Source organism: Rhincodon typus, chromosome 41 (assembly GCF_021869965.1).
Source record: "Rhincodon typus isolate 14 chromosome 41, sRhiTyp1.1, whole genome shotgun sequence".
Lineage (NCBI taxonomy): Eukaryota > Metazoa > Chordata > Chondrichthyes > Orectolobiformes > Rhincodontidae > Rhincodon > Rhincodon typus.
Genome location: NC_063372.1, coordinates 4,374,502 through 4,396,507, shown reverse-complemented (window position 1 = coordinate 4,396,507; position 22,006 = coordinate 4,374,502). Strand labels below are relative to the sequence as shown.

At 39.2% G+C, this 22,006-nt stretch overlaps 1 protein-coding gene and 1 long non-coding RNA gene across 5 annotated transcripts; one reads left to right on the top strand and one right to left on the bottom strand.

Moving 5' to 3' along the window:
- The first annotated feature begins 699 nt into the window (after positions 1–699).
- letmd1 (LETM1 domain containing 1) lies at positions 700–18,497 on the top strand. Of its 4 annotated transcripts, XM_048618922.1 has the most exons (10): positions 700–816; positions 900–953; positions 2,835–2,983; positions 6,340–6,455; positions 7,483–7,565; positions 10,647–10,833; positions 12,157–12,258; positions 12,544–12,696; positions 14,433–14,529; positions 16,117–18,497. In XM_048618922.1, the coding sequence occupies exons 1-10, from the start codon at positions 725–727 to the stop codon at positions 16,191–16,193; spliced, it is 1,110 nt and encodes a 369-aa protein (XP_048474879.1). In that variant the 5' UTR covers positions 700–724; the 3' UTR covers positions 16,194–18,497. The 4 variants fall into 4 exon arrangements, with proteins under 4 accessions (XP_048474879.1, XP_048474880.1, XP_048474883.1 ...); XM_048618923.1 differs by lacking the exon at positions 900–953; XM_048618926.1 differs by lacking the exons at positions 900–953; positions 2,835–2,983 and having other exon boundaries at positions 722–816.
- LOC125487429 lies at positions 6,448–15,212 on the bottom strand. Its single transcript, XR_007265891.1, has 5 exons — positions 12,588–15,212; positions 11,805–11,887; positions 8,938–8,994; positions 7,511–7,732; positions 6,448–6,646 (listed from the first exon to the last, which is right to left on the bottom strand). It is a non-coding gene; the product is annotated as an uncharacterized LOC125487429 (long non-coding RNA).
- Positions 18,498–22,006: the final 3,509 nt, after the last annotated feature.

The window sequence follows — 22,006 nt, the reverse complement described above, 5'->3', positions numbered from 1 at the left end:
ATTGTATTCCATAGTGTATTAATTCTTTGTTATCACAATTTGAATAATCTACTTCAATTTCTTCCTTTAAGACCGTCCTTAAAACCTACCTATCTATTATTCCCTCATGTGCCAACTTTTGCCTGACAACTGCGAGAATCTTGGTATATTTTAAGACTGTACGGATACGAGCTGATGATACTGTATATTTTCAATTTTCTCCCTTCAGTCATGACTCTCTTATGGAGTAGTCTAACCGGCACCAGCAGGCCTGAATCTCACCCAAGTGCCAGGGCTTTGTGTTTGAGTGGCAGCAGGCTTTGTCGACATGCCAACCTTATTAACACGCACACAATGGAGTCCCTGAAAAGGGGCCGCAATTTGCTTTATCAAAATCTCTCAGAGTTGTGAATAGCTACATCAGATCTCTTTTTAGTCGCGTTTCTTCTCATGGAAAGAGCTCCAGTTTTCCTGGTCGCTGATCACTGCAGCCTCTCCATCCCAAGAGGACCATGGTCCTGCTTCTATGCTGTCTCCTTGACATCCTCCTGCTGCAAGCCGACCAAGCCTCGACCACACAAATAATATAAATGGAAACAAGGCAAATGGGGATGATTAAAAGGTACACCTTTGTTGTTTCTTTCTTATCAAACTTTTTAAAATAAGACCTTGATGTATTTGCCGGGAGTGGATAACATCGCGAGATTCGATAACCTTTGACCTGCCTAGCTTCCTATTTTCTAAGATGGCGCTGACCAGAGGCTGTTTTAGGTTTCGCGGACTGAGAGGCTGTTGTTTTCCGGAGTTTTTACACTATCCGACGGTCTATGTATCCCAGTAAGAGTGCGTTCATTCGAGGTCTTTCGAACAACGTATTAGTCACTCTTTCCGTGTCTGCATGGCTTTTTTTTTCTTTCTAGATGGCCCAGTTCCACAACCGAAAGACAGATACAAGCACGAAGGATAGTCAATACGTAAAGAATTTATTATAATTTGGGGAGTTTTGTAAGAAGCATTTTAAAATAAAGCTGTAGACGCTGATTTATCCGCATAGTTAAAGATAATAAGCCTTCACTAATTTGTATATCTTTATTTATCATATTTTACGAGAAACTAAGTTATTTTTTTATGTAAGCAAATGTCAGGATTTTTATCTGTCTCTTTAAGAACCTGTCAGGCGATCAGATCTAAATTTACTTACAATATTTATTGAGTGATTTGGAATTGTTAGCAGTTTTGTGTATAATAACAAATCTGCAATTAAGACTCTGATGATGATGATCATGAAACTGTTGTCGATGGTTGGAAAACCCCTATTTTGACTCCAAACCCACAGTAATGTGGCTGATTCTTAACCACCTCCTGGGCAATGAGGGATGGACAACAAATGCTGACCTAGCCAGTGACACTCATATTAATTCATTTTTAAACAATCATGATTGCACCTGTTCTTCAGTTAATTTGTTTGTGAGGTGATCTCAACACGTAAAATCATACAATCTTACTGTATGGAAGGATGCCATTGAGCTAATTATATTTAAGCTTTCCTTTTCAACTAAAATCATGCAATTAGTCCCACAGTTTTTCACCTTCCAGCCTGCCCCCAAAACCTGGGAAATCTGAGTAAAAGAAAATGTTGGGACTACTCCGCAGGTCAGGCAGATCTGTGGAAGGCAAAACAGTTAACACTTGGGTTAGTGGCAGTACATTGACTCAATCTCTCCTTCGAGAGATGCTGACTGATTTGAATATTTCCTGCATTTTCTGTTTATACTTCAAAATTCCAGCACTTGCAGTGTTTTGCCTTTGAGATTGTAAAAGCGTGTGCATGTACCTATGGGGGCACATTAATGATGTTCTGACATTGATAGCTTTACTCAAAAATCCATAGTAGCTGAATTTCTGTGGTCTGTTTTTAGTTGTTGCGGAGGCGCTGGCAGAGTAGGAATGTCACTGAACTAGTTCTGATATTTAAATTCAGTAACAAGTCTGGAATAAAAGTCTAGTCAAAAGGTCATCTTATGACCGCTGCTGATTGTTGTTAAAATCGATCTCGTTCACTAATGCCCTTTAGGGAACAAAATCTGCCACTTTTACCTGGTCTGGCCTGCATGTGATTCCAGACCCACAGCAATGTGGTTGACTCTTAACTGCCCTCTAGGTAATTAGGAATGGGCAAACCAGCCAGCAACCCCCTCATCCCATGAATGATTTTAAAAAAAATTCAAAGGCCATGTCTTTGTGATAGACCAGTATGAGGTCACCAGAAACCTGGTTGAAATGTATAGTGTGCAATACCCTGCAGTAGGTACAAAACCCAAGCGCAAATATACCAGAAATCCTGTTGCAATGTATAGTTCGCAATGCCCTGCAGCATTTACAAATCATTCTAAGCGCAAAGTAAATATTTTGCTGCTGTGTGTAACTAAACATTTGTCCGCTAATTGCAGTTTTAAAATTGCGATGGGTTGACAATGTTAACAGTGTAATGAAGCTTCCAAGTGACTTGGTTGGTAAAGTGTGCACCTGAATCATGGGAGAAGGTCTCTGATTTATTCCCTAGTCTGTGTTGAATCAGCTGATTTCAGCCAGACAAATAGCAGGAATACTGTAGTTGGTCTCAGTGCTCTCAGACTAATGAGAGAAAAATTGATCCAAGTTCCAATTCTTGATTACTGTTCATTGTCACTTGTTGAAAAATGCTTATGTGTTAAAGAGTCTGGTTCACTAGTAATGTATTCATCCTTTCTCCTTTATCTTCTTGTATAGCTAGAAAATAACAGCTCACCTAGAAATTAATTGATGACATTCTTATTTTACCCTCCCACCTGCTCTGCTCTCTACCCCCACCCCAGGCTTACTGGTCACCCGTTGTCACAATTTTTTACAACAGCGAAGAGGAGTACCATCATCTCAAAGGCCAAACGTTTGAATGCAAAATATGAACAATTTCTGGAAAGAAACTTTCCACGTTTTTATGTGATCTACTCAACCTTTTTCAGAGGTGAGTTAATGGTCAGAAGGTATTGATTATCCTTCAGCAGCATAGGTGACAAAAGCTATGGGGGTGTGGTGAAAAAGAGAAATAAGAGAGAAAAATAATTCATTATATACCGATTCATTACCTGTATAGCAAAAAGTCAAACTGTATTCTCCATCCATTTCTACAGTGTAGTTGTTGACCGTTCAATTTGAAAAAATTCCCTACATTAACAGAATGTCTGTACAGTCTCTCCTGTTTCATTTTGAGTAAAAGCATTTCCCAGTGTCATACTAAACCAAAAGATTTGATTTGCGGTCTGTTGAATCAGTCCATCTTGGACAGGGCTGCAGTTGAGGTGTCTATGTTTTACTTCAGGGAAGAAGGAGGTCAAACAAGCAGCCACAGTACTCCTTCAAATTGCTACTCAGTGACCATGTTCAACAATTTGCTTGTATTCACACTGCACCTTAACTTAGAAAAATACCCTATGACATTTCTAGGAAGGACTAGATGTTAAGCCATTGTAGGAGATAGAAGTAATCAAAAGATTGTTTGAAAAGGGAGGTGTATTGTGACATCTTAAAGTTGCAGAAAGGATTTGAGATTGACTTTGGGATTGCGGTTGAGATGCCATCAATTAAAGAGGAGTTAATAACTGAACAGGACACATTAATTAACATGAAAGTCTGGCTTATAATAAACAACTGTATAGAATGTTTCAATTTCTAGGAAGGATGGGCTGAGGGTGTAGAGAGATTTGTGGATGAAATGAGAATTTAAAATTCTGTGATCTTTTCTAATGGAGCCAGTGTGGATTAATCATGGATCTATGTGCCAGCCTGAGGGTAGCATGGTGCTGTGAGATGGAATATTATGAACACATGTGTCCATGATTTTTCTATAGTGTTACTCTGAAATTTCTTTTTTACACAAATGCAGTGCATAGTCCAATGTTCTAGGTAGAAAATTCAAAACAATATATGGTGTTTCTTGACTGTAAACAAAAGTTGAAATTAATAGTGTGAAATCAAACCCATTAATTATATTTGTACATATCAAGTATTTAATAAATGACTAAGTACAAGTTTTTAAACTCTGCATTTTTGCTAAGATTAGAGTAAACGGGACTTTTGACCTTAGGCTATTAGTTTAGGAGAATTTTGGAGCATCTTGTTTTTCAATGGTATAATTGGCATGAATCTAAAGCATTTTTGCTAGTCCTTTTTTCAGGTTATTTGCATTTGACAAAGGAATCTAATTTATCCAATGTACTTAGGGTGGTATGGTCGCTCAGTGGTTAGCATTGCTGCCTCACAGCGTCAGGGACCTGGGTTCAATTCCACAGTTGGATGACTGTCTACGTGGAGACTGCACATTCTCCCCGTGTCTGCATGAGTTTCCTCCAGGTGCTCTGGTTTCCTCCCACAGTCTAAAGATGTGCAGGTTAGGTGGATTGGCCATGGAAAATATAGGGTTACAGGGATTGGATAAGGGGGTGGGTCTGGGTGGGATGCTCTCTGGAGGGTTGGTGAGGATTCGATGGGTCAAATGGCCTAGTTCCACACTGTAGGGATTCTATGATTCAATGATACTTGCACACAAACAAGGGCGCAAATATTATTTAATAAATATTTTCCACTTCTATTTTCTTGGTCTTCCTCTTTCAAAATTTGCTTGTTTTGCTTGTTTATTCTTACTTGAGATGTGGCTGCATTTGTTGCCCATTCCTAAATGCTCTTGTGACAGCAGTGGTAGTGAGCTACCATCTTGAACCTCTGCAGTCCATGTGGTGTAGCTGCAACCACAATGCTGTTAAGAATTAATTTCCAGTATTTTGACTCAACAACAATAAAGAAATAGCGATATGTTTCCAGGTCAGGATGGTGTGTGGCTTGGAGGGGAATGTGCAAGTGGTAGTATTCCCACGCATCTGTTGTCCTTGTCCTCAGTGGCAGAGTTTGCAGGTTTGGAAGGTGATGTCTAAGGAGCCTTCGTGCACAGCGCTGCCTCTATGAGGTAGACAGAGTGAATGAAGTGATATAATAGAGTGTAAATCAAGCAGGCTGCTTTGTCCTGGATGGTGTCAAGCTTCTTGAGTGATATTGGAGCCACACTCCTCCAAGCAGGTGAAGAGTATTTCATCACACTCCTGACAGTGCCTTGTCGATGGTAGATAGGCTTTGGAGAGTCAGGAGGCGAATTATTTTCCTCAGAATTCCCAGCCTCTGACTTCCTGTAGCCACAGTATTTATATGGCTGGCTAAATGCTTGACTAGTTCTGGAATACACGTTTTCAGTATTGCTGCTGGGATGTTATCAGGGCCATAGACTTTGCAGTAGTATTCTGTTCCTTCAGCTATTTCTTGATATCAAGTGGAATGAATCAAATTAGTTAAAGTCTTGCATCTGTGATGCTGAGGCCAAGATGAATCATTCACTCAACACCTCCGGCTGAAGTTAGCTTCAAATGCTTTAGCCTAGTCTTTTGCAATGATGTGCTAGGTTCCCCCATCATTGAGTATTGGGACCATACTCCTCCAATTTGTTTAATTGTCCACTTCCACTCATTTCTGGATGTGACAGGACTGCAGAGGTTAGAGCCAATCTATTATTTGTGGAATGCTTAGCTCTGTCTAGTGCATGTTGCTTATGTTTGGCATGCAAGTAGTCCCATATTATTAGCTTCGCCAGGTTGACACCTCATTTTTAGACACGTCTGTTGCTGTTCCTTTCATTACAGTCTTTGATTATCTGTACGTTAACAGATTTGCCTCAGTAAATGGTGGAAAGTATTTGCATATATTTCTTTGTATTGTTTCTCTAAAATTGTTTTCCAAAATCCCATGTGGCTCCATTTGGAAGAAAAGCATCACTAAAATAGATGATTCGAAGATTGTTTCATTGATGCTTGTTGAAGCTTTCTGTGCGCAAATTGGCTGCTGCGTTTCCGTGCATTGCAACAGTGAATACACATCAAAAAAATACTTAATTAGCTGTACAATATTTTGGGACACTGTGAAGGGTGACATATGAATGCAAATATTTCTTTCATGGAATCATATGGTACAGAAGGAGATCACTGAGCCCCCTGCACCTCTGCCAGCACATTGAAAAGTTATGCAATGAAACCTACACCCCTGTACTTACTCCACAGTCCTGTGTTTTTCTTCCTTTCAAGTATTTATCCAATTTTTGTTGGAATGTTACCATCAAATCTGCTTTCACTGCACTTTCAGGTAGTTACGTTCCAGATCATCATAACTCGCTGTGTTTTATATAAAAAAAAGTCATCATCATCTCCCTCTTCTTCTATCATTTGTATGAAACAGTAGTTGCATTTTCACAATTGATAACTTTTCATTCTGTGTATATTGTAGGTTTCCGTTTATTGTTTCTTGACTTTAAGGAAGTCAGTGGAATAAAACGTAAGATGGCTGATCAGGGGCTAAAGTACAGCCAGCTGCACTACAGAGAGATGGAAAAATTAAGGCAGGTAGGAGTCTTTTTTTCACATCCTAAGTGAAGGTCACTGTGCTGCAGAATGGTTCATTCCTTTGTTGTTCCCATTCCAGATACTGAGGTATTAAGATGCCATTTTCATCCACAGAGTCATACTTGTTCAAAACACTTTGTCCATTTGTCATTGCTTTAAACCTTGTTTGTCTGAGTCAAACACTCTGGAGCCTAGGTGAGACAATTGACATATACTGATATCTCCAAAGCTTCGCAATTCACAAAAATATCAATTAAGCAGATAGGTAACATTTGTAATGTATTACAGGAGAGTGCTGATTATGTGAATATGAATTTCGGTGTCAGTGTGATGTAGGCCATACATCCCAAAGACTGGTGGATCATATCAAATAGCATATCCCTTTGGCTGCTTGCAATAAGCAAAGTACTGACCGTACCCAACCAACCCATGTTTGCGCTACTCACAACACAGTGTCCAACGTTAGATGTGATTCTGCAATTGGATAACGTTTTCCTGGATAATTGAGAGTGTTCAAAGATTTACACTGACAACCAATTTAGGATTGTAATTTGGACTCTCAGTGTAGCGAACTTACATACGTTGGAGTATGTATATTAGTGCTAAGGACCTTGTTCTTTGCAGACAAAAAGAACATGTGCATACACTGTACCTGTTTCAACAAGACAAAATAAGTGGCAGCCATTTGCTGGTTTATTTCTCAGGGCAATGCCCTCACCAATCTGAGTCAACCTGCCTGGTTTGAAATCTAAGCAAAGCCTAATAGCACTTAACATTCAATTGTCATTAAATGCTGCATTCTTCATAGCCTGCCTCTACCAATCAGAGTTCAGTTGCCAACCAATCAGCACTCTCCTGTAATACAGTATAAATATATTTTTCCTCCTTTACTAGTATTCATGTGAACCGACCTGTTAAGTACAAGATAAAAAGCTTTGACAAAACGTATCTTTTTTGTTTTGCAATGCCAAGCTAATAATGTTAACTACCTAGCAACATAAGTTTTTTGCAATAATTTCTCTTCCAGTTTCGCAGAGATATTATAAAGGTGATACCTGTAGTGCTGCTATCACTTCCACCATTTGCAAACTATATGGTGTTTGTATTGATGTGAGTATTTAAATATTTTTCAGTTGTGTTCTGGAGTTATATAATAATGGATCATGTCAGTCCAGCCTTATTCATAGATGTTTTGGGACTAAAGCTTTGAACTTTTGTACCATTTCAATAATATTGTCTCTCCATTCAGTGCATGCACCTTGGCAATTGGTAACAATCTGAGGAATCAAAGAAAATCACATTATTTCCACACATGGAGACATGGTAGTTTAGTAGCAATGTCACTTGACTGGTAACACAGAGACATAGGCTAAACATTCTGGGGGCCTGGGTTCAGTTCCAACCATGGCAGATGGTGGAATTTAAATTCAATTCAGAAATCTAGAATTATAAAGCTTGTTTCTGTAATAGTGACCATGAAGTTATCATTGATTTGTTGTAAGATCCATTTTGGTTACTAATGCCCTTTTAATGAAAGAAATCGGCCTAGTATGGCCTACATGTGACAACATACACATTTGCACTGCAGTGGCAACTTGATGACTGTACCACAATTTGTTTAACTCTTACCTGCCCTTGAAATGGCCTAGCAAACAACTCCATTCAAGAGCAATTAGGGATGAGCAACAAATGCTGGTCATGTCACATTCCAGGAAAGAAGAAACAAAATCAGTGTAGGATAAATTATCTAACCTTCAGTACAGAAACTGAGTTGTGTGAAAAAGTGTCCTGCAATGAATGCTCTTCCTTCCCTGTGAGGAAGTATCTAGCCTCACATTGGCACTTTCTCTCAGGCAGAATGGGGAGTCTGTATGTATGGTTTGGAATAGTATAGTAAGTTTAATTCTGTAGAGCACCCTGCTACCAGCAGTATTATTCTTAATTACTATGGGCAGAACTGGCCTTAAGTTTCTAAACGACTGCTCCCACTTACTTTTCAGACAGAGTTGTGCTGGTAATGCAGGATGTTTGCATCAGAGCCATTGATAACAGAGGAGGCATGAGCTTGTGTACTTGGGGTGGGAATCTTCTAGCACAGTGGTCCATACCTCTCGGGGCCCATCTACCCATCTACCTTTCATTTGCCACATTCCCATTGCCATGGGAAGTGACATTTTGTATGAACTGTTGCATTTACATCTCCTTTGAACCTATCCTTTGTTTATATGTTTGTCTAATTATCAATTTCTTTTGCCTTGTACAGTCATCACTTTTGTCATTTAGTTGCCCCATTGTATTTTCTCTACTCCTTTTCCCTTGCTCTGTGCCTAATTATATTTTTATTTCTAATCCTCCAGTTCTGATGAAAAGACAGCACCATGATATGTTAATTGTTTCTCCCTCCAATAGACATTGCCAGACCTGTTGTGTACTTCCAGCATTTTCTGTTTTTAATTCAGATTACTACCTTCATTTCCCTCACCTTTAATGGCTTAAGTTACATTGAAGCTGGCTGTTGAAAGTGGAGTTGCTGTGAGTTCTGTAAGGAAAATATCACCATTTTAGATTCCAAAGCACTTTACAAGCACAGAAGTAAATTATTTAGCCCATTTTGCTTGTATGCAGTTTGCTCAAGGTCCATTGGGCTGAGCAATGAATGTGATACTCTCAGCCCAAGAACAAGTAAAAACAAATACTAAAGTATTTATTGTGTCCTGTCCTACTTGTAGCTGCTCCTGCCAGGATATACCACTCTCATCTGTCATGTGCCATCCTCACACATCCATGGCAGCTCTTCTGCAACCACTTTGAAAAGTCAGTCATCCAACTATGCTGAAGTCTACCTCTCTTTCTGCCCTCCGCATTGCCCTTTGAAGAGCTCTTTGTAGCTTTTCAGCTCTGATCAAATGGTCAAAATACTGACATTTTATTTTCTAGATGTCATGTTTCTTTTTTCTCTTGCCATGTCAAGCGCCTTGGCTTTTGTCTTATGATCTTTGAGGAATTTTAAGTATACAATTTGGCAGGTATTTTTCAAAAGTTTCTATTTTCTTCCACAGATTGTTGTCCAGATTTCTAAGGCATGCAGAATGTAGTATCTTATGAGTTTTTCTTAACCTTAGAGTCAAAGATGTACGGCATGGAAACAGACTCTTCAGTCTAACTTGTCCATGCCAACCAGATATTCTAAATTAATCTAATCCCATTTGGCCCATATCCCCCTCAACCCTTCCTGTTCATGTACCCATCCAGATGACATTTAAATGTTGTAATTGTACAAGCCTCCTCCAGTTTCTCTGATAGCTCATTCCATACACGCACGACCCTCTGCATGAAAAAGTTGCCCCTTAGGTCCCTTTCATATCTTTCCCTTGTCACCTTCAACCTATCCCTCTAGTTTTGGACTCCCTTACCCTGAGATAAAGACCTTGGCTGTTCTCCCTATCCATGCCCCTCATGATTTTATAAAACTCTATAAGGCCACCCTTAGCCTCCAATGCTGAGGGGAAAATAGCCCCAGCCTGTTCAGCCTCTCCCTATAGGGCAAACCCTCCAATCCCAGCAACAGCCTTGTAAATCTTTTCTGAACCCTTTCAAGTTTCACAACATCTTTCCTGTAGCAGGGAGACCAGAATTGAAAGCAGTATTCCAAAAGTGGCCTAACTAATGTCCTGCACAGCCGCAACATGACATCCCAACTCCTATACTCAATGCACTGACCAATAAAGGCAAGTGTGCCTTCTCCACCATCCTGTCTACCTGTGACTCCACCTTCAAGGAACTATGAACCTGCACCCCAAGGTCTCTGTTCAGCAACACTCCCCAGGACCTTACCACTAAGTGTATGAGTCCTGCCCTGAATTGACTTACTGAATTCAACACCTCACGTTTACCTAAATTAAACTCTTTGGCCCATTTGCCTATCTGATCAAAGTCCCATTGTACTCTGAAGTAACCTTCTTCACTTATTAACACATCATTTGCCTTCATGTTTATATTATTGCAACAGAATGATATACCACGTGGATTGATTCCAGTGAATGTTTTTATAAGCAGTGGTAATGAAGTTTTATGTGAATCTTTAGGGTGGTAAAGATACAACAGTGTCAGAATTTGTGAGGTATCTGTTAACATTGAACTGTTGAACTCATAGATTTCTGAGATCTGTATGTAAAATTTTATTGTTTCTAGGTATTTCTTTCCACGGCAGTTGTTAATAAGACACTTCTGGACCCTTGAACAGCAGAAGGAGTTCATGGAAATCTACCACTCCTTGCGGGCTCAGGTTTACCCAAATGCTGTGAAGAATTTGATCAAAGCAGTGTCAAAAGTTCCAGACAAAAGACTGAAAAACCAACTATTACAACTTGGCACGAAAGTAGGTTCACAAATATGTTACATTAGGGAATGAATAATTCCTAAGCTTATTACTTTGAAAAGTGCACTAAATGTTGTGCCACATTGATGTAGCAACAAGCTATACCATGGAGTAGCAAGGTGTAGGTTTGTGACTGATTATCTGCATGTTGTATTTCCAATTTTGGCCATGTTATTAGGAAAGTATCAAGCTGATGCTTTATACCGTCAAGGTGAGAGGAAGAAAAAGTGAACAAATAACCCCAGGCTTTTACAAAACTCCTCTAACAACTGATTAGTGCACTAGGTAGAAGCCAAGAGACAGATCACCTATCTAACATCTTAATTAATGGATAGAACTATGAGACATAAAGTAAAAGAGGGAAAGAGAATAGATACATGAGTGTGTCAAGGATTTCTGTGATGACAGGTTGAGGGTTATTTTATACGTTGGGGATATAGTAATTGTAATGAGGTCGGCCAGGTGGTCCTCATAGAATATGAGTTCCCTGACTGGGGCTGTTAATCTGGCTCAATCAGAGTGTGCTGGCTGACAGATATAAACAGGAGTGTCAGAGGTTCTGCTCACTCTGAGACCTGGTTCTGAGGAAGTCGAACCAATATCAAGTACTATGCACATGTAAATTAAGGGTGATGGGATACCGGCCTCTGTGGAGTTATTTCAAGGGAGAATGATTTTCAGTAATACTTAACACATAACAAAAGTAGATCGATGAGCACCAAAATATAACCGATAAGAAACGGCACGTAACCTTGAAAGACTAGGGATAGTCACAACACAAAGGACACAGTGGACACATGTGACATACAAGACATCTAAGTGTAAATTTGAAAACTGTCTCAATGATCAACAAAGATCACAGGTAGTTGGTGTGGGGAAATAGAAATGTCAAATGTGATTGCTGTTTTCAGTTTAGGATTTAGAGGAGAAATACAACAAAAGCTTTATCCTACAGTGAACCCAAGTTATACCTGATCCTTGAGCACAGGGGCAATCGTTCTGTCTTTCAGTAATGGCATCCTTTATCTTATTCAGAAGAAAATAATCCTCCGTCCTGCAAAATAAAAAAAGTTTTTTTTTAATCATCAGCTAAATTTGATATACTGGCTTATTGGGCACTGTTGGTATGTTGCTCCTTTTTAAATCATTTATTCTCCTAAAATGTTAATTTTTTTTTGACCTATGTGATGACTATTCTGAGGCAATCCACCTAGCTTTTGACACTGAATACATTGTTTACCTAGAGTCTGATGTAGGAAGCTGATTTTATTTAGGCTGTCAGTGCATTTGTGTTATTTCACATTGTTCTGTATTTAATTGAAGGTTCAGGAAGGTATCCACCCAGAAATCTCCCAGCTGTATTTGGTGGCAAAGCTGTTCTCGGGCCGTCCGTTAGAAATACGATACGTTAATGCACGCCAGATGGTGAGCAAGTGGCTGAAACCTTGTAAGAAGTCTATTTCTGTCAATGAGTAAGCAGGTTTAATTAATGACAGAGATCATTGGAACTCCACCACATTGTGTTTTCAATGTTTTGTTGAGATAGTGAACAAAGAAATCACAGTAATTTGTTGGGCATTTTTGCAAAGTGAAATTTCTTGGCTATTTTTCTTTAAACTACATTTGAGTCCCATTTGAAATGAAAGGAATAGAGGAAATGTTACACTCATTTACTTGTTTCCCCTGTTTCAACTGCTGTTATGCTTTTAGAAAATCTTGAGCCAGGTGATGTTCCTCACTCCACACTTGCCTACCTTCATCATGCGCCGTCGCCTCCGGAGCCATATAATGGAGATTCATCATTTGGACCAAGCTCTCAATATCTTGGGTGTTCAAAACCTGTCAGAGGATGAACTGAGGATTGTGAGTAAAAAAGAATTGATGGTGTGTAGCTGACATATCAACAACAACTTGCATTCATATAATGCCTTTAACAGACGTTTAATCCAATGAAAATATAGGCCAAGGCAAAGAAGGAACATTTGTTTGGAGAAGGTGTATTTTAAAGAGGTCTTCGAGGAGGCAAGGAAGAGTGGTTTTCAGGAAGGAATTCAACTATTTAGGCCCTAGGTGGCTGAAGGCACAGTCACCAATGATGGGGTGAAAGAATTGGAGGAGCACAGATTTCTTAAGTTGTGAGGTTGGAGGAATATAGAAACAGGAAATTGATTTTGACCTGGTTGACCTGCCAATGAAGTGCGTTAACCAATCATCCATATACACAGTGACATGGTGGCCATTATTCTGAGGCATTGGCCTCCTTAATGTCAGGCCAGCATGTTGTGAGACATCAAACATCCCAATACAGCTTGCAAAATCACACAATCCTGGCCACTAACAATGTTAAGGATGGCATGCAGGTTCCAGTGCAGTAACAGTGTACATTGGTTTTTGTAGGACCATGAGAAGTACCTTGAATTATAAGCAAAATGTATTGTCTTGTCACTTGGAAAATAGCATGGGCTTTGGGTGGGGTTGGATGGGCCTGAATGGGATAAATATTTTTTTTGCATCTTGAACCTTCTTGTTTCATAGTGACCTAGTGAATGGATTTTGTACATAATACCCCACCATGTCCTTTTCAAATTTATGCTGAGGTGGCACAATGCAGAGTGAATGTAAACGTGGATAGTGTCATTAAAAGAGTCGTTTATTAGCTAGGATTTTCTTTCATTACTCCGCCATGCTAATGCTACATTACTAACATTATGGACTTAATTGTTACTCTGCTGAATAAACAGACCATTATCATAAGATGCTCTGTGTGGAACTCATGTTTGAGTCTAGCCTGTCTGAACTTGGTGAATGCCCGTCTTGAACAGATTCAGCTATTTGCAGTTTAGATTTGGAAACCAGTGCTGGGCTTGGCTTGAGTCTGTTGGTGGCAAGAGCAGAATATAGTGCTGTTTTTTCTATATTTTCAAGAGTGTTAACTTCTGATGAATCTCTTCTTGTTCAATGAAATGTCATTGTTACAAAGCATTGAGATAAACTGGGATAAGGAAATCTTGTCCTATATTTACCCTATATATCCATGTCAAAAATCAACCCATAACTTTTGGCTTGACATGTTATTTTCATATACCTCTTTTAAAAGTCAACCTTAGGTTTTCAGGGATTAATAGCCATCGGCTGTCCACCCACTCCCACCCTTCACACACTCAGTAATGTCAATGGGTAGTGAATCTGCTTGTCCGCCAAGAGCTGCTTAAATTGATGCTTTGCTAACATCACCCAATCGTTCCCTGTGGAGGCACAACCACAACTGAAGGTGAACCTGTCCAATTGCAGCAGACCATCCCTCATTAGGGTACACTCATCCGTATAATAGCAACAGTCCACAAGCAGTTAGCTGATCCATGTACAGGATGCTGTGGCAGCCCAAATCAAGTATGCATGCAAACCCTGCAAATACTGCTTTCTAAAAAGTTGACTTCTTAAACTTTTGCCCAAAACATTGGTCTCTGAGATTTGACTTTTACACAGGTATATATGAAAATTGGAGAAAAATGTTTCATTATACTTTATATTATTTGCTTCCCCATTTGTCTCTGTGAGCATGGTTAGTCTGATCATTGTTTTGTGGTTCTGATTTCAAGGCATGTTATGTAAGAGGCTTGAACTCAGTGCAACTGAACGCAGCAGAGTGTAAAGAATGGTTAACCAAATGGGTCCAGCTTTCTAAGAAGTTAAAAGGTAAAAGTTTATGGAGCAAGTGTGCTTCTCAGCCTCTTATTGCTGATAATATAATGGCTGTCTTTTAGATTACTATAAAATCATAGACTTTTATAATGCAGGAGGATGGAATTTGGCCCATCATACCTATTCCAGTTCTTTGAAAGCATTATCACTAAATTGGTTTCTCATACCCTTTGGAAATTTTTGCCTCCCATTTATTCAGCCATTCTATTTTCACAACTGTTTCCAGTAGAGAATTCTCTGAACTAACAACAGTTTGCATGATTCCATATGTAATTAACTGAGACACCATGGTGAACAGATGTTTTGGGCAACTACGCTATCCGTTCTTGGATGTGGTAATTTAGGAATAGCAAGTGAAGACCAAGCCTTTCCCCACAGGAAAAGAAATTGAGGAAGGGATTTCCTCTGTCTACTCTCCACTCCAGAAGTAGGGAGGAGGCTGCATGCCCAGCTAATCCATGAGAGTGGACAGAAATGCCTGAGGTAGACACACTTAATGAGAGTGAAACTGTCTTAGGCTAAATGCAAAATCTAACGTTTGCTCCCACAAATGCCAGTGATATGAATGAACAAATGGTCTGTTTTGATGTGGTTGACTCTAATCCCTACAGTGTGAAAAAAGGCCATTTGGACCACACAGATCCAGTCCTCTACCCTATCCCCATGACCCTGCATTTACCATGGCTTATCCATATATGCTGCACATCCCTGGACACTATGGGGCAATTTAGTGTGGCCATTCCACCTAACCTGCACAACTTTGGACTGTGGGAGGAAAGTGGAGCATCCAATGGAAACCCAGCAGATACAGAGAGAATGTGCAAACTCCACACAGACAATCGCCCTAGACTGGAATTGAACCCAGGTCCTTGGGGCTGAGAAGCAGCAGTGCTAGCCACTGTGCTGCCTTATTGAGGAATAAATCTTGACACCAGGAAAACTTCCTACGTCTCTTCAAGTAGTGCCATGGAAACAGAAGATACGGCCTTAGTTTAATGTCTCATAATATGATAGTACAGTACTCCCTCACTACTGTACTGGAATGTCAATCTAGAATATTTTTCAATCTACAGTGGGCTGAACTTTCAAAATGACCACCTTCTAATATTCATTTCTCTTTCTTACTCTAGTATTAATAGGGGTAATTTATCCTCATTGCATTTTTTGCAATCAGGGTCTAGTTTGTTCGGTATATGCTTGTATTGCTTGGATGGTATCGTGTCTATAGATGTTCCATTTCTACTGTATTGAAGTGTTTTAAACTTCCCCAATTTTTAATCTGTTTCTCCATTTCTTTGAGGTTAGTCTTTTTTTTAAAGAGAAGGGAGAGAGAAGAGGTCAGATTCACTGTTTAATGGCATTGTGAAGATTGTTCCCACTTGTGATATTGGTGAAAATTCTACTTAGCCCTGTGTGCAGTTTGGAGAGTCACGGGTTTCTGAAAAAAAAACTGTAAGAGCTGTGGTCAGAATAGGAGTCAGAAATTTTTGTGGTTAGTTTTTTTGTATTAGTGGAAAATAAACTAAAGCCTCTACCAGTTGGAAATTTTTTTGAAAAAAGTGAAATATTTTCTGATTTCAGATTCTGAAGCCTCGCTGCTGTTACATAGCATGGTGTTACTTTCCACAAATTACCACAATTCCAGAAAAAGCAAGTAAGCCTTAGACGGGCAGTTCCAGTTTTGCATTTATGTTTACCTAAGACATCTATGTTGTGTTGACAACATGTTATTCCTACATTACTGAAAGAATGAGACTCCAGAATTCAAAAGCTTGTCATATGGTGTAATGATTGTGTTTGGAGGCAGATTTCCCCTAATGAAATTCAATGCATTTATCTGAGTGAGAAAGAAAAATGTGTATTTTGTTTACTTAAAAGCACATACATGAATTAATTTAAAAGAAATGTTTTTGGACCAATACTTTTAGCTTACTGCAGTGGGAGATCATTTTTGATATGTTTGCAGTCAAGTCACATGCAAATGTTTGGTTATTGGAAGATTTGACCAGTAATAGCAAAGGGACACTTAAAATTGTTGTTAAAATAAGAGGTTAATATAATTTGTTATAACTTGTGTGCAAATGCCTTAGCAACTTCAGACAAGGCCAAATGTGTGATCAAATGTAGCAATCAATCAATGTTGCTGTCAAAGATGCACTGCTCCTCCCTTAGCTTTACGGTAAAGGCATGTCACTGTCTGGCTCATTATTCAAATGCTTTGAGTGGTATGAAGCTTGGACGATATAAACAGCATCTTTTTAAACAAAAATTCACTGAATACTTTATCAAATTTCCCCCATTTCACTTTTCACAATGCAGCTATTGTTTTGCAGTTGAAATAAAGAGGGGAAATGGAAAATTCACTTTTTACATAGCAGATGGAACTCAGGACTCAGGCCTATGATTCACTCTCAATGCTAAAAATATTCAGGTCAATAACACCAAGACTAATGCAAAATATTGTAGATGCTGGAAATCTGAAATAAAACCAAATTCTGAAAACACTCAAAAGCGTTAGAATGAGAAATAGAGTTAACGTTTCAGATGAATGCCTTTTTGTCAGAACTCTGCTAGCCAAACACATTGAAGAACTTGATGTCAAGCGGGGCTAGATTTCCTTTTTAAACGCATTCATGGCACTCTGATATTTCATTAATAGCCATATAAATTGGTGTTAATGCATTTTTTTGGAGAGTTTTGCATTTGCTTAATGCTTTTTAAGCTTGTAGCTATCTGTATAATCAAACAGAATGTCATGCCTTTGACAAAACTGCTGGCACAGTTTACTGACGAATTGTTATGAGACACTGATCTGAATATTTATCTCAACTCAAAGGACAGAGGTGATGTTTACTTAATTATCTACACTCTGATGCCCGTGTTAATTCCTCTACCACTAATCAGCAACACGAGTGAATCCAAATTAGTGATATCCTCTATCCTGTCATACTTGAAGTATTGCTGCCCACAAAACACCCATATTGTTTTGATTTTATCTTGTTTTTTTAAGTACCATTAGTTCCAGTTTCTCTTTCACACTGCTCTGTGATGTAGTTTCACCACACTGGCACACTGTCATCTGAAGAGTGAGTTTTGCTATTCAAAATATATGGTTGCTTCATGACACTAAAGTAGAAGCACTGATGCCAAGAATCCAATAGAAGGAGTTCACCAGAGCTTGTATGGTGTACAGGGTCATTTTTTTCTTAAATTCAGAATTCTGACTCTGTTATACTGTAGAATCCTGGATAATTGTTGCTGTTTTCCCAACTCAAATTAGGTTTACTTCTCCTAATTTTACCTCAATCTTTATACTGTAATGCTGTGACGTGTGTTTAGAGTACCTCAAGTACTGATGAGTGGAGCTTGAAATATTTCTTTCAAAATTTGGACAAAAGATGATATAGGTGATTTTCATCTTAAGCATCCAGCCAGTGGCTGAACGGATTGCCCTGCAAAACGTCTATCCAATTGCGAGTGAAGATGAAAAGAACCTTCCTACCTCTGTCCTTTCCAAATAAGAGAAGCAAGTTAGTACCTGAAACTGTGCCATTTATTAACACAAATGAACAACTTGAATAGTTTTGTGAATTTCGAGTTTAGATTTCCCAAATAGTGGACATGAACTAACGTTACTCCTGCATGCCTAAGCAGGCATTTGAATGAATAGCACCTACATTGCACTGATAACCTGTCTGTATGTTCCACTACTACTGAATGATTGATTGTTTCTTTGAAATTGCACATTGCATAAGACATTTGGAAAAAAGTTTACTTTTAGTTTTTTTAACGTAAAGATGGATGCCTTCATTTCATAAGTATTTTTATTCAAAGATGTACTGTGAATGGATATGTGTTTGGAGTGCTAATGAGAATTGTGTGTAAATTGGGCTCGATTTTCGCTAATTTCAATGTTTTAAAAATTAAAACTCCTGGTATGTCAATAAAACTATTTTGTATTCCTTTTGACTTGTTTCTTAATACCAGCACTGGTTGTGCTGTTTAATGACCAATGCAATAGGCCTAAGGCCTGAGAGGCTGTTATATCTTGGGTGAATTAGATTTTCCAATATAATATTTCCCACATCCGAAAGTGACAGAGCTTCCAGCTCCCTCTCTGGAATGTCAACAATGGAATGTACTGCCTTAGGATGTGCCTCTATTGAAGGCCATACAAAAACAGTGAACTAAAGGAGATATTAAGAAGCATTGACTAAAGAGGTAGGTTTTAAGGAGGGTCATTACAGGGGGAGAGAGAAAGATCAAGGATTGGAGAGGTGTGGTGAATAAAGTCAGCATGGTTTTGTGAAAGGGAAATCCTACTCACCAACTTATTGGAATCCTTTGAAGGAGTAACGTGTTGTGAATAAAGGGGAGCCTATTGATATGTACTGTATTTGGGTTTCCAGAAGACATATGACAAGGTGCCACATAAAAATTTATTCCTCAAAATAGGAGCTCATAGTATTAAGGAAGGAAGGGGTGCTGTGTGTAATATACTAGCATGGATAGAAATTGGCTGGCTGGCAGAAAACACAATGCACACATGGGTCTTTTTCAGATTGGCAGCATGTGACAAATGGGATCTCACAAGTGTTTGTGCTGCTGCTCAACTTTTTATGATTTATACCAGTAAGTTAGATGAGGGGGGTCAAAGGCATCATGACTATATTTTCAGATGACACAAAGATAGGTACAAAACTTTGTTGTGAGGATGACATAACCTCTATCCTCTGCACCCTTAAATGAGTGAGCAAAACTCTGGCAGATGGAGTATAAAGTAGGGAAATGTGAAGTTGAGCATCATTACCTAGTGCCAATCTCCTGCTCTTTCCTCATACCCTTGCACACTATTTCTATCCATATAATTATCCAATACCCTGTTGAATGCCTCATTGAACCTGCCTCCATTGCACTTCCTGGTAGTGCATTCTATACCTAACTACTCACTGTGTGAAAAAGCTTTTCCTTACCACGTATTTGCAAATCACTTTAAATCTGTGCCCTCTGATTCTCGATCCTTGTATAAGCAGGAATAGTTTCTCCCTATCTACTCAATCCAGACTCAATTTTGAAAACCTCTATCAGACTTTCTCTTAGCCACCTTGTCTCCAAGGAGAACGGTCCAAATTTCTTCAATCTATCTTCAAGTGAAAGTTATCATCCCTGGAACCATTCTTATAAATTGCTGCTGCACTCTCTCCAATGCCTTCCTAAAATGTAACGCCCACAACTGTACACAATACCGTAGCCAAGGTCTACCAAATATAAAGTTCAATATCACCTCTTTGCTCGTGTACTCAGTGCCTGTATAAATAAAGCTGAGGATACTTTAAGGTTTATTAATTGCTCTTGGAACCTGTCCTACCATCTTCAGTGGCCTGTCCACAAATGTGTCCAAGTCTCTCAGCTCCTGCACCTCCTTTAGAATTGTACTCTCTATTCTATGTTGTCTTTCAATGTTCTTCCTACCAAACCCCATTTGCAACAACTATGAATAAAACAGCAAAGTACAATATTACTTAAACAGAGAATGACTAATGAATTCCAAAGTGCAGAAGGATCTAGGTGTTCTAGTGCATCAGTCGCAAAAGATTGTGTTGTACCTACGTATCAATCAGGAAGGCTAATAGGATGCTAGACTTTATTAGAAGAAGAATTCAACATAAATGTAATAATCCTTCTCTCCAGTTATATGGGGCATTGATGAGACTATATCTTGAATACTAATTGAAGTTTTGGGCTCCTTACTTAAGGAATGATGTAAATGTGTTTGATGTGATTCAGAAGAGATTTACTAAACTGGGACCTGGAATGAATGGACAGGCTGGACTTATTTTCACTCAAGTTCAGAAGAGCACAAGGTGATGTAATTTATAATATTCTGAACAGTCTTGAGAAGGTGGACGTGGAAAGAATATTTATTCTTTTGGGTGAGTCTAGAACTATGGGACACTGTTTTAAAATTAGGGATCACCCTTTCAGGATGAGGTGAGAGGAAATTTCTTTCCTCCAAAGGTTGTATGACTTTGGAATACTCTGCCTCTGGAGGCAAGGTTACAAATATTCTTAAAGTGGAGATTGATTAGGTTGTAGACTTGCTCGCCAAGCCGGTGTGTTTGGTTACAGATGTTTCGTCACCCTACTCGGTAACATCATCAGTGCGCCTCCGGTGAAGCGTTGGTGTTCTGGCCCGCTTGTTATTTATCTGCCTCGGTTTGCTGGGGTGGTTGATATTACTTCCGGTTCTGTTTTTCAGTGGTTTGTATATCGGGTCAAGTTCAGTGTGTTTGTTGATGGAGTTCCAGTTGGGATGCCAGGCCCCAGGAATTCCCTGGCGTGTCTCTGTTTGGCTCATGCTATTATGGATGTGTTGTCCTAGTCCCAGTGGAGAAAGATTCTTGCTAAGCAAGGGAGTCAAAGGTTATCAGGGATAGATGGGAATGGGGAATTCAGAACACATACAGACCAGTCATGACCTCGTTGAATGGGGGAACAGGCTTGAAGAACCAAATGGCTTATTTCTGCTAATTTGTATGCAAGTCCAGATTTAGGCCCTTCCTGGTAAAAGGCAAGCCTCATCAGTAATGGCAGAAAGAGAGGGCAGCACAGGGGATTGATATCAGGGGAGCATGGAGAAGAGGAAGGGGAGAAAAGAAAAAGAATAAGACTTTTCCCTTGCCCACTCATTTCATAGTTTTGTGATAAAAGCCCTTTTTAGGGATTTTACCCACATTGTGTTGAGTCTGATATGGATTTCCACTCCCTCAAAAAATTCAAGTTTTTTCAGTTAAGCTGCTCCTTCAAATCTATCTCTTTAATAAAGATTTTTGGTCATCTGTTCTAATGTATCCTTATGTGGCTTGGTATCAAATTTTCTCTGATAACTTGCCTATGCTGTATGTTTAGGTACCCGAATTGAACTGTGCTTCTAGAATAATCTCAGTTAGCATTTTCTATTAAAATAATTCCTGAAAGCAGTTCAGGTGGGTGTAGATAGTGGCGTGTTTGCCAAGCTGGGAGGTTTGATAGCACACGTTTCATCCCCTTACTAGGTGACAGCCTCAGTGCTGTAGAGGCCCCTGTGAAGTGCTGTTGTCTTGTGCCGGTTCAAATTTATATGGTCTGGTTTTTGCTGCTTCCAGTAGGTGCCAGTTTCGGCTGTGTGTTGTAATAGTTGGTATATCGGGTCTAATTCAGTGTGTTCGTTGATGAAGTCCATGAATGAAATCCAAGCTTCCAAGAAGTCCTGAGCTGGCCTCTGTTTGGCTTGTCCTATGATAGTAGTAGTGTCCCAGGTGAAAGTGGGGGAAGAGTAGCTGAGTTAATTGATCGTGCAGATTTTAAGTTTATTAAGCAGCTAGAATTTAATTTTATATGCTTTGAGTCTTTTTTTGTTCCGTTTTCTTCTAGTTACAATGGCACAAGCCATTTGTCAATAAGAAGACATATGCAAGTAAAGTACTGCAAT

Excerpts from the sequence above, each read along its gene's own strand:
- letmd1 (XM_048618922.1), top strand. The coding sequence starts at position 725 with ATGGCGCTGACCAGAGGCTGTTTTAGGTTTCGCGGACTGAGAGGCTGT. Across the intron at positions 817-899 it reads CCGACGGTCTATGTATCCCA|ATGGCCCAGTTCCACAACCG; the intron begins GTAAGAGTGCGT and ends TTTTCTTTCTAG. Across the intron at positions 2,984-6,339 it reads CTACTCAACCTTTTTCAGAG|GTTTCCGTTTATTGTTTCTT; the intron begins GTGAGTTAATGG and ends TGTATATTGTAG.